The sequence below is a fragment of the Megalops cyprinoides genome, chromosome 2 (assembly GCF_013368585.1).
Source record: "Megalops cyprinoides isolate fMegCyp1 chromosome 2, fMegCyp1.pri, whole genome shotgun sequence".
NCBI classification, from domain to species: domain Eukaryota; kingdom Metazoa; phylum Chordata; class Actinopteri; order Elopiformes; family Megalopidae; genus Megalops; species Megalops cyprinoides.
Window position 1 is genome coordinate 61,977,373 of NC_050584.1, and position 12,652 is coordinate 61,990,024.

General features: G+C 42.1%; 1 protein-coding gene across 2 annotated transcripts; it reads right to left on the reverse strand.

The window, feature by feature from the left end:
- Positions 1-370: 370 nt before the first annotated feature.
- Positions 371-5,068, reverse strand: ccl34b.4 (chemokine (C-C motif) ligand 34b, duplicate 4). Of its 2 annotated transcripts, none has more exons than XM_036555014.1 (4): positions 4,950-5,068; positions 1,709-1,829; positions 810-877; positions 371-450 (listed from the first exon to the last, which is right to left on the reverse strand). In XM_036555014.1, exons 1-4 carry the CDS (start codon positions 5,029-5,031, stop codon positions 431-433), a joined length of 291 nt encoding a protein of 96 aa, XP_036410907.1. In that variant the 5' UTR covers positions 5,032-5,068; the 3' UTR covers positions 371-430. The 2 variants fall into 2 exon arrangements, with proteins under 2 accessions (XP_036410907.1, XP_036410908.1); XM_036555015.1 differs by lacking the exon at positions 4,950-5,068 and adding an exon at positions 2,723-2,849.
- Positions 5,069-12,652: the final 7,584 nt, after the last annotated feature.

A 12,652-nucleotide genomic window follows, 5' to 3' on the forward strand; every position in this document is an offset into this window, starting at 1 on the left:
ACAGATGAGTTTTCAGTCTGTGGTGGAAGATGGACAGCAACACAGCATATAACTAATTTTGATCAACAGAACATTTCAGTTCATATTGCAAATAACTTTATTTTAATGCTATTTTATCTGAAAAAAGTGCATGTTTTTCATGAGAATTCCTAACTACCACAATGCCTCTAATAATAGAATAATATATGATTAAAAATAATAATTTTTTTTTTTTTTTATTGGTACAGAAAAGGTTATGGTAGAAGAGGGAAATTTGCTCAGAAAAGGGTAAGATCCTTCATTACATTACATTACATTACGTTTTAATCTTTTAGCAGTCACACTTATCCAGAGCAACTTACAAAAGTGCATACAAGAAGGTTAAGCTAAAGGCAGAGACAATACTAAATTATAAGCGTCATCCTTCCTCAGGTCTCTTCCCCTGTCTTCCTCAATGGATTTCTTTGAGTCCTGAAACACAAAGAGGCAATTAACCTATTGCAAGAATTCCGAGGCCAAATAAGGCAATGTTGTTATGACATTACAGTAGGGGAATACTGTTGTCACAATACTGCTAGAATCACATTGTCACAATATATCAAGATAAGTCGAAAGGAACATGTGTTTTGGTATATTTGAGTTCCTTTATCAAGAACAATTGAACAAAACCAAGACAAGAAAACCCCATGAATTTCCCTATTTTAGATGCTACAGTTAAATGAGTACAACTGAACATACAAAATATGGGGCACACACTCTAACCACAAGGTCCTTGATCTGGTACGTGGCAGCAATCTAGATACAGAATACAATGATTTTGATCGCTGTACCTTTAATTTTCTCCGCTATCCATTTGGCCTTGGGGTTGGTACAAATGTTGCCCATGTTTGTGTAAAATCTTAAAGACAAAAATCAGACATGAAACAATTACAGGGTGTGTTAAACTTCACAGTTCACGCAAAATATTGACGTTTGGTTTGGAGCTGCAATCCTAATAAAAACGTGCAAAACCTTAAAAATGAAGGCTTGTCATGTTGAATTGATTTTTGGGTGCATATGCTAAATTTTATGCACAAAAACCTTGTCAGGGTGAAGAAGAGGGTGTGCACTCACTTGCATTACAGAAATTTTGTGTTTTGAAAGTATTACAGTTGAATTACTGAATTTTGAACTTGTGTTCATTTTCTGTAACTTTTATTCACAAGTGAGTGCAAGCTTTTGTTTTCTGCCCTTAAAAACATTTTGCCAGTAATGTAATAATGACTTAACTATGATTAACTATTAACTGTTAACTAACTATTAACTCTTATTTGTGTAGTCCGTTCACAATCAATTTCTTCACTTCAATCAATCAATCAATCAAAAAATTAACCAATACTAGTGCCATGGATGATTTAAACATAAAAAGTTATCAATCTATTGCTCAATTGGCCAGACTAACTAGATAGACCATTCTAGACCTTATTCTGTGACTTAAAGTCCAGTCTAAACACCAGGTCAGGACTCAGACAGTGAAAGTCTGGTCATGTAGATAAATTGGTCACCTTTGATACAACAATAATATAAGCCTTTTTATTTTTTTAAAAATTCTGTTTTAAAAATCAGAGCCTTCTGATTACCCACAGAGCAACTTTTATCCTAGAATTCCAATTTCAAAATCCCGCTATCCAATCTGAGCTTTACCCTAGCTGTGTCATTAGTGATGATTGGTCTGCTGAAGAGCACTTACACGATGGCTTCGACACAAGGGTGTAAGGCATTCTGCCGCTTGTAGGCTCTGATCTCATGGGGGATTTTGGACCGGGACACTGACTTACAGCACTGGGTGGTGACCTTAGTCGGGCGGCGATCTGAAAAACAGGGCAGCACAGTTAAAACAAAAACAAACAAACAAAAAAAAAAATTCCAGCTGTGAGATGACAGATCTTTTCTGACCTTTTTTTGGTTTTAGTATCACAACATAGACCTGAAAAAGTCTCATTCAGTGAGAGGACAGCAGGTTGGCATTGTGGTAAGAAGCAGGTCTTATAACCCAAAGTTTGCTGCCTTCATTACTAGGTGGGCCACTAGTACCCTCAGGCAAGACACTTAACTGGAAATGCCTCAGTAAATGTTCAGCTGTACAGAGCAGAGCTTGTGTACAGTGTATGTAAGTTGCTATGGGCAAGAGCTTTTGCTAATCAAATGCAATAGAATGTAAGGCGAAAGCCAAAAACCCACTGCCTGGGCACACAGGTTTGTCCCCTGGTGGGACAGAGATGTGAACATGAACAAAAGTTAGAATGAAAGGGATGAAAAGCTTTGAATTTGAATCTGAGGTCTTCAGTGTTTTTTTGTTACTGCATGAAGTGCCTCCGCGAGACTGAATTTGCCCCCCCAACCGCACAGACACAGACACACACGCACACAAACGCAAGGCTGGGGTTAGGTTCTCAGAACAGGCAACCCCACAATTCCAAACAGAGCAATAGATATCCTATAGACTTTCCTCTCAGCTGAGAACTACTGTCTCATTGTGGAACTGTGCACATCCTGTCCCCGTACTGTTGCTATACTTACTGTATGCACTTTTGTACGTCGCTTTTGGATAAAATAAAATATACATAAAAGCGTCTGCTAAATAAATAAATGTAAATGTAAATATCCTGGGAATGCGACTGAAACACTGCTGATGTTCGCAGTCAAAAGTCCTGCAGCACGTTATTACTGACGGCTGTAGGTGAGTGCTAGGTGTACTACTCACAGTTCTTGACCTGTGCTGTAATGCCACACACGAGCAGAGTAAGGGCTACCGCCAGCATCCAGAAGCTACGCATGATGACAGCGTATAAAAAAACGTCAGAAAAACAGAAAAGTGCGATCTCTGAGGTCGTGACACAAGGATTCGAAAGAAGAGTCTGGGCTGAAAGTGTTTCCTTTAAACAAACAGGGGTGAAGATCACAGGAAATAGATGATCACAGGATAAGCCCCCCCCACCCCCCCCACCCCCGCCCCCCGGCCCATGACATAATGGCACAACAAGGTCCAGGTTTTGGCCACTATTTGTTACAGCGTGTTAATTGCGTCCTATGGCTGCGACACTGTGTCGTCATACCAGCTGGGTTGGTACAGGCCCATACAACCAAAAGGATCACAGGACCATAGCAGCGTGCCAACAACTTTGACTCACTATTAAACTTTTGCATTACATTCAACTAATTCAATTTAATTCAATTCATTTTTATTTGCATTGCGCTTTTTACAACACAACAAGTTGTCACAAAGCAGCTTTACATTGCTCCCAGGCCTGAGACCCCCTGAGAGCAAGCCTAAGGCAACAGTGGCAAGGAAAAACTCCCTATCAGGAAGAAACCTTGAGCAGATTAGCAGATGCTCTATTAGCATATGCTCTTGTCCAAAGCAGCTTCCAGCACAATAGAACAGAAGCGTATCCATTCAAGTTAAATGAGGAACAGTGTCCAATCAGGCTAACAACACTCCCAGACCACTGAGTGTGACCACCATTCAAGGGCTACCACAAGTTAACTTTTGCTGATCTGAAACTAGACAGCCTAGAAAACTATGGGAAGTGAAATACACTACCATATATCTCAATACGACTAGATCACATTATCCATAACACATAGTGATACTACAAGTCAATAAGTGGCACGTAATACTAGTATAAATAGCAGGTGCTATGTATACCTATGACACCAGTGGAGATGTCATAGGTACACAAGTCATTTCATATTTAGAGAGGGAAGAGTTTGAAAAATATCAATGTATTGCCATTGAAAGACCTTGACACAGAGCCTGAATGGAGAAATTTGGAATACCCATATTAGACAGAGAAGCTACATTTCTCTGCTGCCTCTTTGAAATGAAATGATTCTTTTTTATTTTTCCTTCTATTTAGACTTATGTTTCAGCATGACTTTCAGAAGACCTCTATGACCTCATCTTTAAGTCATCACCTCACAGTCTTAAATTCTTTTGTCTTAAAATTCAGTCTGATGAATCATAAATAATCATTGCCTTCACCTCAAACAGTCTCAATACTCCATATTTCAAATCAAAATCAAGATGTTCCTGTTACTGCTAACTGAACTGATGATTTATGTTTCTCTTAAATGTCTTGCAGTTCTGTGTTTTAACCTCTTGTTGCTTTTCTTCATCTTTTATTATCTGACTTTGTCATGTTGGGCCTCTTGGCCAGGATGTTATTGTAAATGAGAGTTTGATCTCAACTAACTTAGCAGGGTAAAGATCGGATGAATGAAATAAAATGAAATGAAATGAAATTAAATTAAATAAAGGTCACTATTCAACTCTCACATCACTATTACCTTTTATAGCTTAGAAGGAACTTAAAACAGCAAGCACTGTTCTGGTCTACTCTGATCCATCCCAGCAGTGAAATTAACTGCGACACTCAGGACTGCTGAGTCACTGAGTCTGCCGACACAGACTGAAAACTCATTATTCTCTCATCAGGCAGTTTCATCCAACGTATGTAGCTTACACATCTGTCTGTACAACTGGTTATTTACTAAAGCAGTACAGGTTCAGCACCTTGCTCAAGGGTACAACAGCGGTGCCCCGCTTGGGATGCGTGCCAACATTTTGGTGGAGTCTGAAATGGTCCTTATGAAATAGCTGTCTTTGTTCGACAGCCCTCACCATATTATCTTCTTACACTTACCAGGATGACTTGCACAGTATAGAGTCTCTGTTTTTACAATAAGGCATCCACCCATTTGCTTATTCAGAGGACGTTTACCGAAGTAATACAGCACTCAGCTCACTCAAAGGTGCAGCAACGATGCCCCACTTGGTAAATGAAACAGCAACCTCCTGCTGCTGACCACTACCCCACACTGCTGCCAACTGCTCAGCTTCTCCATTCCGAAAATCACACCTCTTGCAACTGCAACACGTACAGCACTCACGCTGTCAAAACATCCATCTGCACGGGCAGGATACTCACAGCTGCCCGACACTGAGGTCACGCATCCTATGACGACAAGGACAGCAGCCACCACGAAAAGCTTGCGACAATGGGACATCATCTCTCCGATCTCAGGTCAGGCCAGGCTAGATGCAGTGTACCAGCAGAGGACGGCTCTTGGGCAGACGGTATTGGTGATGTATTTTTATATTAACGTGCCTGGAAATAGTTTCACAGTGTCACAGTACATCATGTGCCCTGCCACCTTGACGGAAACTAGTTATCAGACAAACTAGAACTCACACCTCCCCCTTACCACCCACCCCCAGCCCCCCCACAATCATAATTTGTCATCACAGACCACATTTGGTTAAATATAGGGGTTTAAAAACGTAGGTGTGAAAAAAAAAATTGAGACAGTTGCAATTTTGGTTGCAAAAAATTTGACCCCTCGCACACACACATGTGCACAAAGCACAGTAGCCAGCTCAGTGCTCGAACCCTTGCTTGGAGCTGCGGGGCTTTAACATTTGAACGTGTACATAAATGTACGTGCGGTGCATGCTGACCCAACGCAGAGCACGGTGGAGTATGTGACGTACCCAGCGCATTCCGCAGCAATAAAATCTTTAGCCCTTCTTTCTGCTGTCGGGTGCAGTCCTCCGAGCCAGGCCATGGGTGCTGCTAACACCTCTAGATGCTGTGAGTTCAGGCCCTTCCTGTGTGACGCGAAACTGATGACACTGCTCTGCGTCTCTAGAAGGATTCTGACTGTGCAGCCCCCTGATATGCGGCACAGCTGTGAGATACAGCATGTGTAAATGAGGCTAGTGTTGCTTCCTGTATCTACTTTTTCTGGGTGTGTTACAGCCTCCCCCCGTCTGCATCTACTGACAGAACTGTTTGTATGACACAGTTTCATGATAGAGTAGGTCACAGTGAGTGTGCCAGACTTCAAAATGCAGATGTGTGACAAGCAAATCTCTGCTAATGTCTTCATGAAAGTTGAGAAGCTTCAGTTTAAAAGGAGTAGTGGTTAAAAACAAAAAAAGCGCACCACAACCCCGCCGACATCATTTCACTTTTGTGAACGGTTTCTGTGTCATCCCCCCATCTTTCTGGCAAAATTGTGAAATGCATGTATTCAGGCAACTGGAATTTAAGATAGATGATTCACCTGTTGCAGATTTTACATCGTCATTTAGTCACAAATTTATCAGAGCTAGCGTTACGCCTTTTCCTGTGCTGCTGGAACTCTGTGCTGTCCCCGTTGTCATTTCTAGAATGTGCTGAGGGTATCCCAGACAGCTGCTGCGAATTAATCAACATGGCAAAATCATACAGCGACAGAGGTTATTCAGCAACAGAGAGATATTTGGAAATGGTTGAGTTTATATGGGGTAATTTCTTTTTTTTTAGGCTGATGAGCAAAATGTGCAGTCAAGATTAAGGTCTTCTACATGTTTCTTGGTCACTTAATGAATAACTTGATGGCAAATGGATGACATCCCACCACCTGAAGCTGAACCTCAGTAAAACCGATCTCCTCTTCATCCCAGCCGGCCCTTCCCCCCTGCATGACCTTTCCATCACCTTCGATGGCACCACAATACCATCCTCTCGGACAGCAAAGAGCTTGGGCATCACCCTCGACAGTAACCTGGACTTCAAGGAGTACATTGCTCGCACGTCACGGACCTGCCGATTCCTCCTCCACAACATCAGGAGGATTCGCCCGTTCCTAACCACATACGCGACGCAGCTCCTTATCCAGGCCACAGTTCTCCCTCGACTGGACTACTGCAACGCTCTCCTTGCAGGCCTCCCAGCATGCACCACCCACCCTCTCCAGCTCATCCAGAATGCAGCTGCCCGACTGATCTTCAACCTCCCCAAATTCTCCCATGTTACTCCCCTGCTGAAATCCCTCCACTGGCTTCCTGTCGCTGCCAGGATCAGATTCAAGACCCTGACCCTCGCCTTCTCTGCAGTCAACAGGACAGCCCCTGCCTACCTCCAAGAACTCATCCAGCCCTACACACCAGCCCGACCCCTACGCTCAGCAGCAACTGGACGCCTTGCTCCCTGCATGGTCAAGGCAGGAGGTGCTCGTTCTGCCAGACATCGGCGTTTTGCCTACATCGCTCCCCAGTGGTGGAACGAACTCCCGGTCTCGCTACGGACAGCTCCTTCACCCCAGTCCTTCAGACGGGGCCTGAAGACGCACCTCTTCAGACTCTACCTGGACTGACCCAGCACACAATTGCTGCCCCCCCCCCCCCCCCCCCCCCCCGCCCATCAGTGCTGTCGTAAATTGCTGTGCTTTTTAAATTGTGCTTTTAAATTTTGTCTCTTGTTGCCGCCTTAACCCTGACGCTCATTGTGCCGTTTGAAGTTGTTGAAGTTTGCCGTTCGAAAGTATATCGTACTAGTTGCCCTTTAGGCTGTAATTGTAAAAATCTGATAGTACTGCGTCCTCAAACAGACCTTGCTCTCAGCTGAGAACTGTCTCATTGTGGAACTGTACACATCCTGTCCCCGTACTGTCGCTGTACCTACTGTATGCACTTTTGTAAGTCGCTTTGGATAAAAGCGTCTGCTAAATAAATAAATGTAAATGTAAATGTAAATATACTCTATTTCATCATCATGGTATTGTAGGTTTTTTTTATGGGCTGATTAATCAGCAGCTCTCCCACTTCTTGGATTTCTATGTTTTTCTGGGCTGGTACTTCTACAAAAACACCTAGAAAGATTTGCCCACATGCCATTTCTATGACAAATTAAGTATCTGTCTTTCTGAAGTAATATAATACTATTCAGGGCTGAATAAGTGAAAAGCACTTACAGTGATATACATAAGCTCAACGTGTGAGACATTGTGTGAGACAACTGAAATTTGAGTTTCAGATCTGTCTTTATTGTCACAGCATTAGGTTTTGCTATAGGATTCAAATATATTCCAATATTTACCCACAATTACTGGCATATTCACATAAAATACAAATATACAGGAACAGGTGTAATGTTTATTTTCATTGGGTTACCAACTGAGTCCAGTGTGAAAGTGTTTCCATGCACATCCAGTACATGTTTGCCTTAATAGTTTACAAGTGACAATTTTTTTCATTCTAAAAACATTATAAAACATTTCATTCTTAAAATAAATACAGTAGTCTTAAATAATGTTCATTACAGCTTTGAAATAAATACAAATGTGCAATTTGTAATGGATCAAATAAAAAAACAATAAATATGCCCCAGTACAGGTATTTGTAAACTCCAGACAGACTACTTGAAAAGAAAATAATAATAATTTGAAAACCTAGTTCATAATTGTGCAATACTAACCATTTTCAGAAACGAGATGACTATTAGCCAATCTTTTACTCATATCAGTTCTTTTCTAAACTTTCAAAAATGTTATTTCGCAGGTGGCTGTGAGCTGAATTGATTTGGGCTGTCGGTTGAATAGCTGGGCCTGAGGCTTGATTGGTCAGGACTGAGAGTTGTTTGGTTGGAGCCTGCGAATGGTTGGCCGGAGGTGGTGAGCTGCGCAGTGGAGTCAGCTACAGCGCCCTCTGTGGTGAACACTGGAACTGAGGTAGTTGAGGTTGGCATGGTCCTGCGGGCTCTCCTAAATGAGGAAACACAAACAACGTACAGATATTATAAGAGCATCCACATTCACACTCTTTCTTTCATGTCATCAATCAATAACTTGGTAAAGTGATCACATGAAGAATAATTGCTAATGCTTGTCAGGGACATTGTTGAGTCATAGAAGTGTTGCTAGAAATTTTCGTGGCTGACTGATGTGTAGAGTTGTGTTCAGACATGTCAGGGACTTACTCAAACTGACGAATCTTTCGAAGAACCCACGGCTCTTTCCAGTGGCTGCAGATCATTCCCGCCTCTGTCTCAAAGCTGTCAGTGCAAAGGGAAACGAAAAGATTAAGTACATCGCCTGAGGGTACAACACCAGTGCACTACATGGCAACCTTATGGGTAACAAGCCTTGCTCCTCACCCACCACAACAACCTGACGTGGGTGGCAGTGTAGCTTAGCGGTAAGGAGGAACGTTTGTAACCAAAATCATTTCTGGTTCAATCCCTTGCTGGGGCACTGCTGCTGTACCCTTGGGGCAAGGTACTTAACGAACAATTGCCTCAGTAAATATCTACCTGTATAAATGGATAACATGTGTCTGCTATATGGCAATAATGTAATGAAACGATGTAGCCTGAGTGAATCTCTTTGCACAAACAGATGTGTGTGAGGTCCTTACATGACAGCCCTGACGCAGGGTAGGTTCTGTTTCTGTAGGCGGTATCCAGTGATGGGGCCCGTTACCTCCTGCCTAGAGACCTCTGTGCAGCAGCTGGCCATCTTGCCATCTGGGGAAAGCGCAAGAGAGGGTCTGAATACCTGCTCCTGTTCTGAGACTGGCTGAGCTCTGATCACATGACTACTACGGTCACAGACATAGAGTCTGAGTGTAATGCAATTACATGCCATTAAATCAGTTACAGTACCTGTCAAAAGTTTGAACACACCTACCCATAGAAGGGTTTTTCTTTTTTTCTTTTTTTTGACTATTTTCCACATTTCAGAATGATGGTAAAGACATCAAGACTATGAAGTATAACACAAATGGAATTATGCAGGGACCAAAAAAATGTTAAATCAAAACTATCCTATTTTTTAGATTCTTCAAAGTAGCCAAAAATGTATTTTTTTGGAAAGAAATTCATGCATAGGCATCGACATAACTATTTATATTTGTCTAAGAAACAAATTTCAAGCATAAGTCTTTAGATCAATATGACTTTGAATGCATTTTCTCCATCATCTTAATAAGGTGTGTACAAACTTTTGACTGGTACTGTATGTGCTGGAGATGCCCTTTTCAGTGAAAACATTTTATTTTAGCGATATCCATTCATATAACTGGGTGTTTACTGATGGTGTTTGGGTAAAAAAATGGTTTAAGTTCTGCTCCTCTTCTGATATCCAAAACTAGAAGCTTCCTGCTGCAAATCCAGGCCTTGAACATGATCCTACAGTACCATCTTTAGCAGGTAGTCTATGGCCTTTAATGTTGAAGACTCACTTACTCACTTTCAACATACAGCTGTTCTTTAAACACAAATTTCAAGTCCACCAATCATATAATTTCTGTACATAACTGGAACTTGGAATCAATTATACATTTTCTTGAAAAAGCAGAACCATTTTGTGACCGAAATCCATGGAAAGTGTTTAGGTCGATATAACTCCCATACACCTCTCAAAGCACAAATCACCCTTTCAAAGCTTGCTGATAAATGCTCACTACATTCAGTCAAGCGCTTTCCTTGGGTATGACTCTTGACACAAAGTCACATTAATTAGTTACTTCAAGCTCTGATCTCGCGATGAAGATTGTTAATACAAAACTTCATAATATTGTCCAAATCCCATTTGGAAGTATTCACACATTCATAACATCTACCAGTACCATTGAAGCAAACTCATAATTAAACAGCGGTAAGTAAGTAAAAGTTAAGGTAAATGTAACATAAGTAACTAATGCAAACATAAGGACAAATAAAAAAAAATATCTGCAATGTAATTCAAATCCACAATACCTGTCTTATTCACAATGAATGCAATGATTGCAAGGATTGCAAATCCCCTTGTTTTCTGATAGGTGGCCATGATTTACGGTGGAATCCCTCCTTTGCTCCTCAGGAATCAGTGAATGGCAGACGGCTGTTCTGTCAGTGCTTAGACATTCCACTTTTATAGCGAGGAAAGCAGAACTTAGCATTTCCTTTTCCGTCTTTCCCTTTTGTTTGTGAATGAATCAGAACTATATTCTGTCAAGTTAATCGTCTGGAGCTGGAGCCAGGATATGAGGTCATGTTTTGAAAGCGAGAACCCCGTTCTTTCCCCCGAACGGTGTGCGATTCTGTGAGCTCTGCAGTCGAGTTGCCGGGGAAACCTCTGACTAGGCGCCTTGAGGAGAACACGCCAAGGCTTGCCTCGTGTTAATGATGTGGAGGGGCCCGTGGAGTGATCTGAGAGAGGATCACATCAAGTCACATCAAGCTTAAAGCTAATGACTGTTGACCTATTCAACAATGACGGTTTGGATGTGTAATACTGGACAGATACCTTCCTCCTACTCTTCCTCACTAAACATGTGTTGTACCTGCTGTGTTTCCCTATAACGTGGCTGCTGTTGCCATTTTGTGTCTCTTGTTGTTGAGTTTTTCACTTGCTTTTGAGACATTTGAGACATTTTCATTGGCTGTTGCTCACTCCCTCCTGCCTGGACCATTGGCTGAAGTTAAGTCTGCTGAGACTTGTCTAGTTGCCCAAAAATTGTACTTATCTCACAGAAAATATGATAACCATTTGAAACCTGAAATAGGGACAAAAGTAAAAGAAGGTGCCAGTGTTGCTACAAAAATTCCCCAGTTCCCTTATAAATTTCTTGGATAATATTATATGAATTTAGGATTTTTCCTCAGTTTTGCTCACATGGTGTGGTCTACTTTTGGAACCCACAGTCAAAGCCTATGCCATATTCCAAATTCATTTCAGTATGGACAAACAATACTATTTTGATTTTATGAAGAAGTCATCCAAACCCTTATCCATGAGACAATTAAGACTTCTTGTGTCAAAGTGTTCTGCTTTGAAAATACATATTTGCTGTGTTTCCCAGATAATAGGACACGGGTTGTGCTCTTATTTTAACTAACAGGTTAAAACAGATGCTCACATCAGCAGATGATGCCCAGGAAACCACAGTGGTGGAAATAAAGAGTATTTTTTCCGCTGGGGACAGGGGGTAAGGGCTCCTCATCTTACCACTCTCATGCACCCTGTGACTTGTCAAGCCCCTGTAGGTTGCCTGGATGATGTCAGTGAAGTTGCGCCCATCCTCCAATCGGTGCTTAGCTGACTGTAGATTTCCAAGAACCTTGAAGTGTGAAAAGTGGCCGCTGTGGGCGTGTGACTGCAGTGGAGGCTCAACCCCCCCCCCCCCCCCCCCCCCCAAATGCCCCAGCATGCCTCCATGAGCACAGTGGCGGATGTGGTAAGACGAACTTAACAAATCAAATTGAACACATATGAATTTCCATACTGTTGAATGATGAGCGGCAGGCGGGGTTTTAGTTTAATGTTCTTTTACTAGGTGAACCCGGCAATGGCATACATTCACACAGGCCGACTAACGGTTGTCTAACGTCAAGGGAACTGGTGCCTTCATGAGCAACATACGGTATGTCTACGTAAGCACGTAATAAACAAACTGAACATTACCTCAATGTCCTACACATACAATCAAAGTGTGAAGGGTACATGTGATGTGATTACAAGGGGTACTTTTTGGCTTGAGGTCTGACATGGCACCATTTTCTTGGGGTCTGACACGGCACCTGACCATGCACCGACGTTGTTGGGGGGGGGGTGGGGGTGGGGGTGGGGGGGTAGAGGAGGGATGCCGTGAACCACTGACATGGAAAGGAAGTGGTTAGCAGGGTTTTTATAGTCGTAGATGGGACCGGGTTATCGAGTTTTGGCTGATTGCGTTGGTATTGTCTGAAAATTCTCCTCCCGTATCTTCTTTTGGAATTCCAATTAGCAATTCCAAAACAGGGGTGCATCAAGGAGAAAAAAAACATGAAAGAACAGGTTCATTCATTAAAGATCTTCACACAATGTTTCTTATTATTTTTTCATCTAG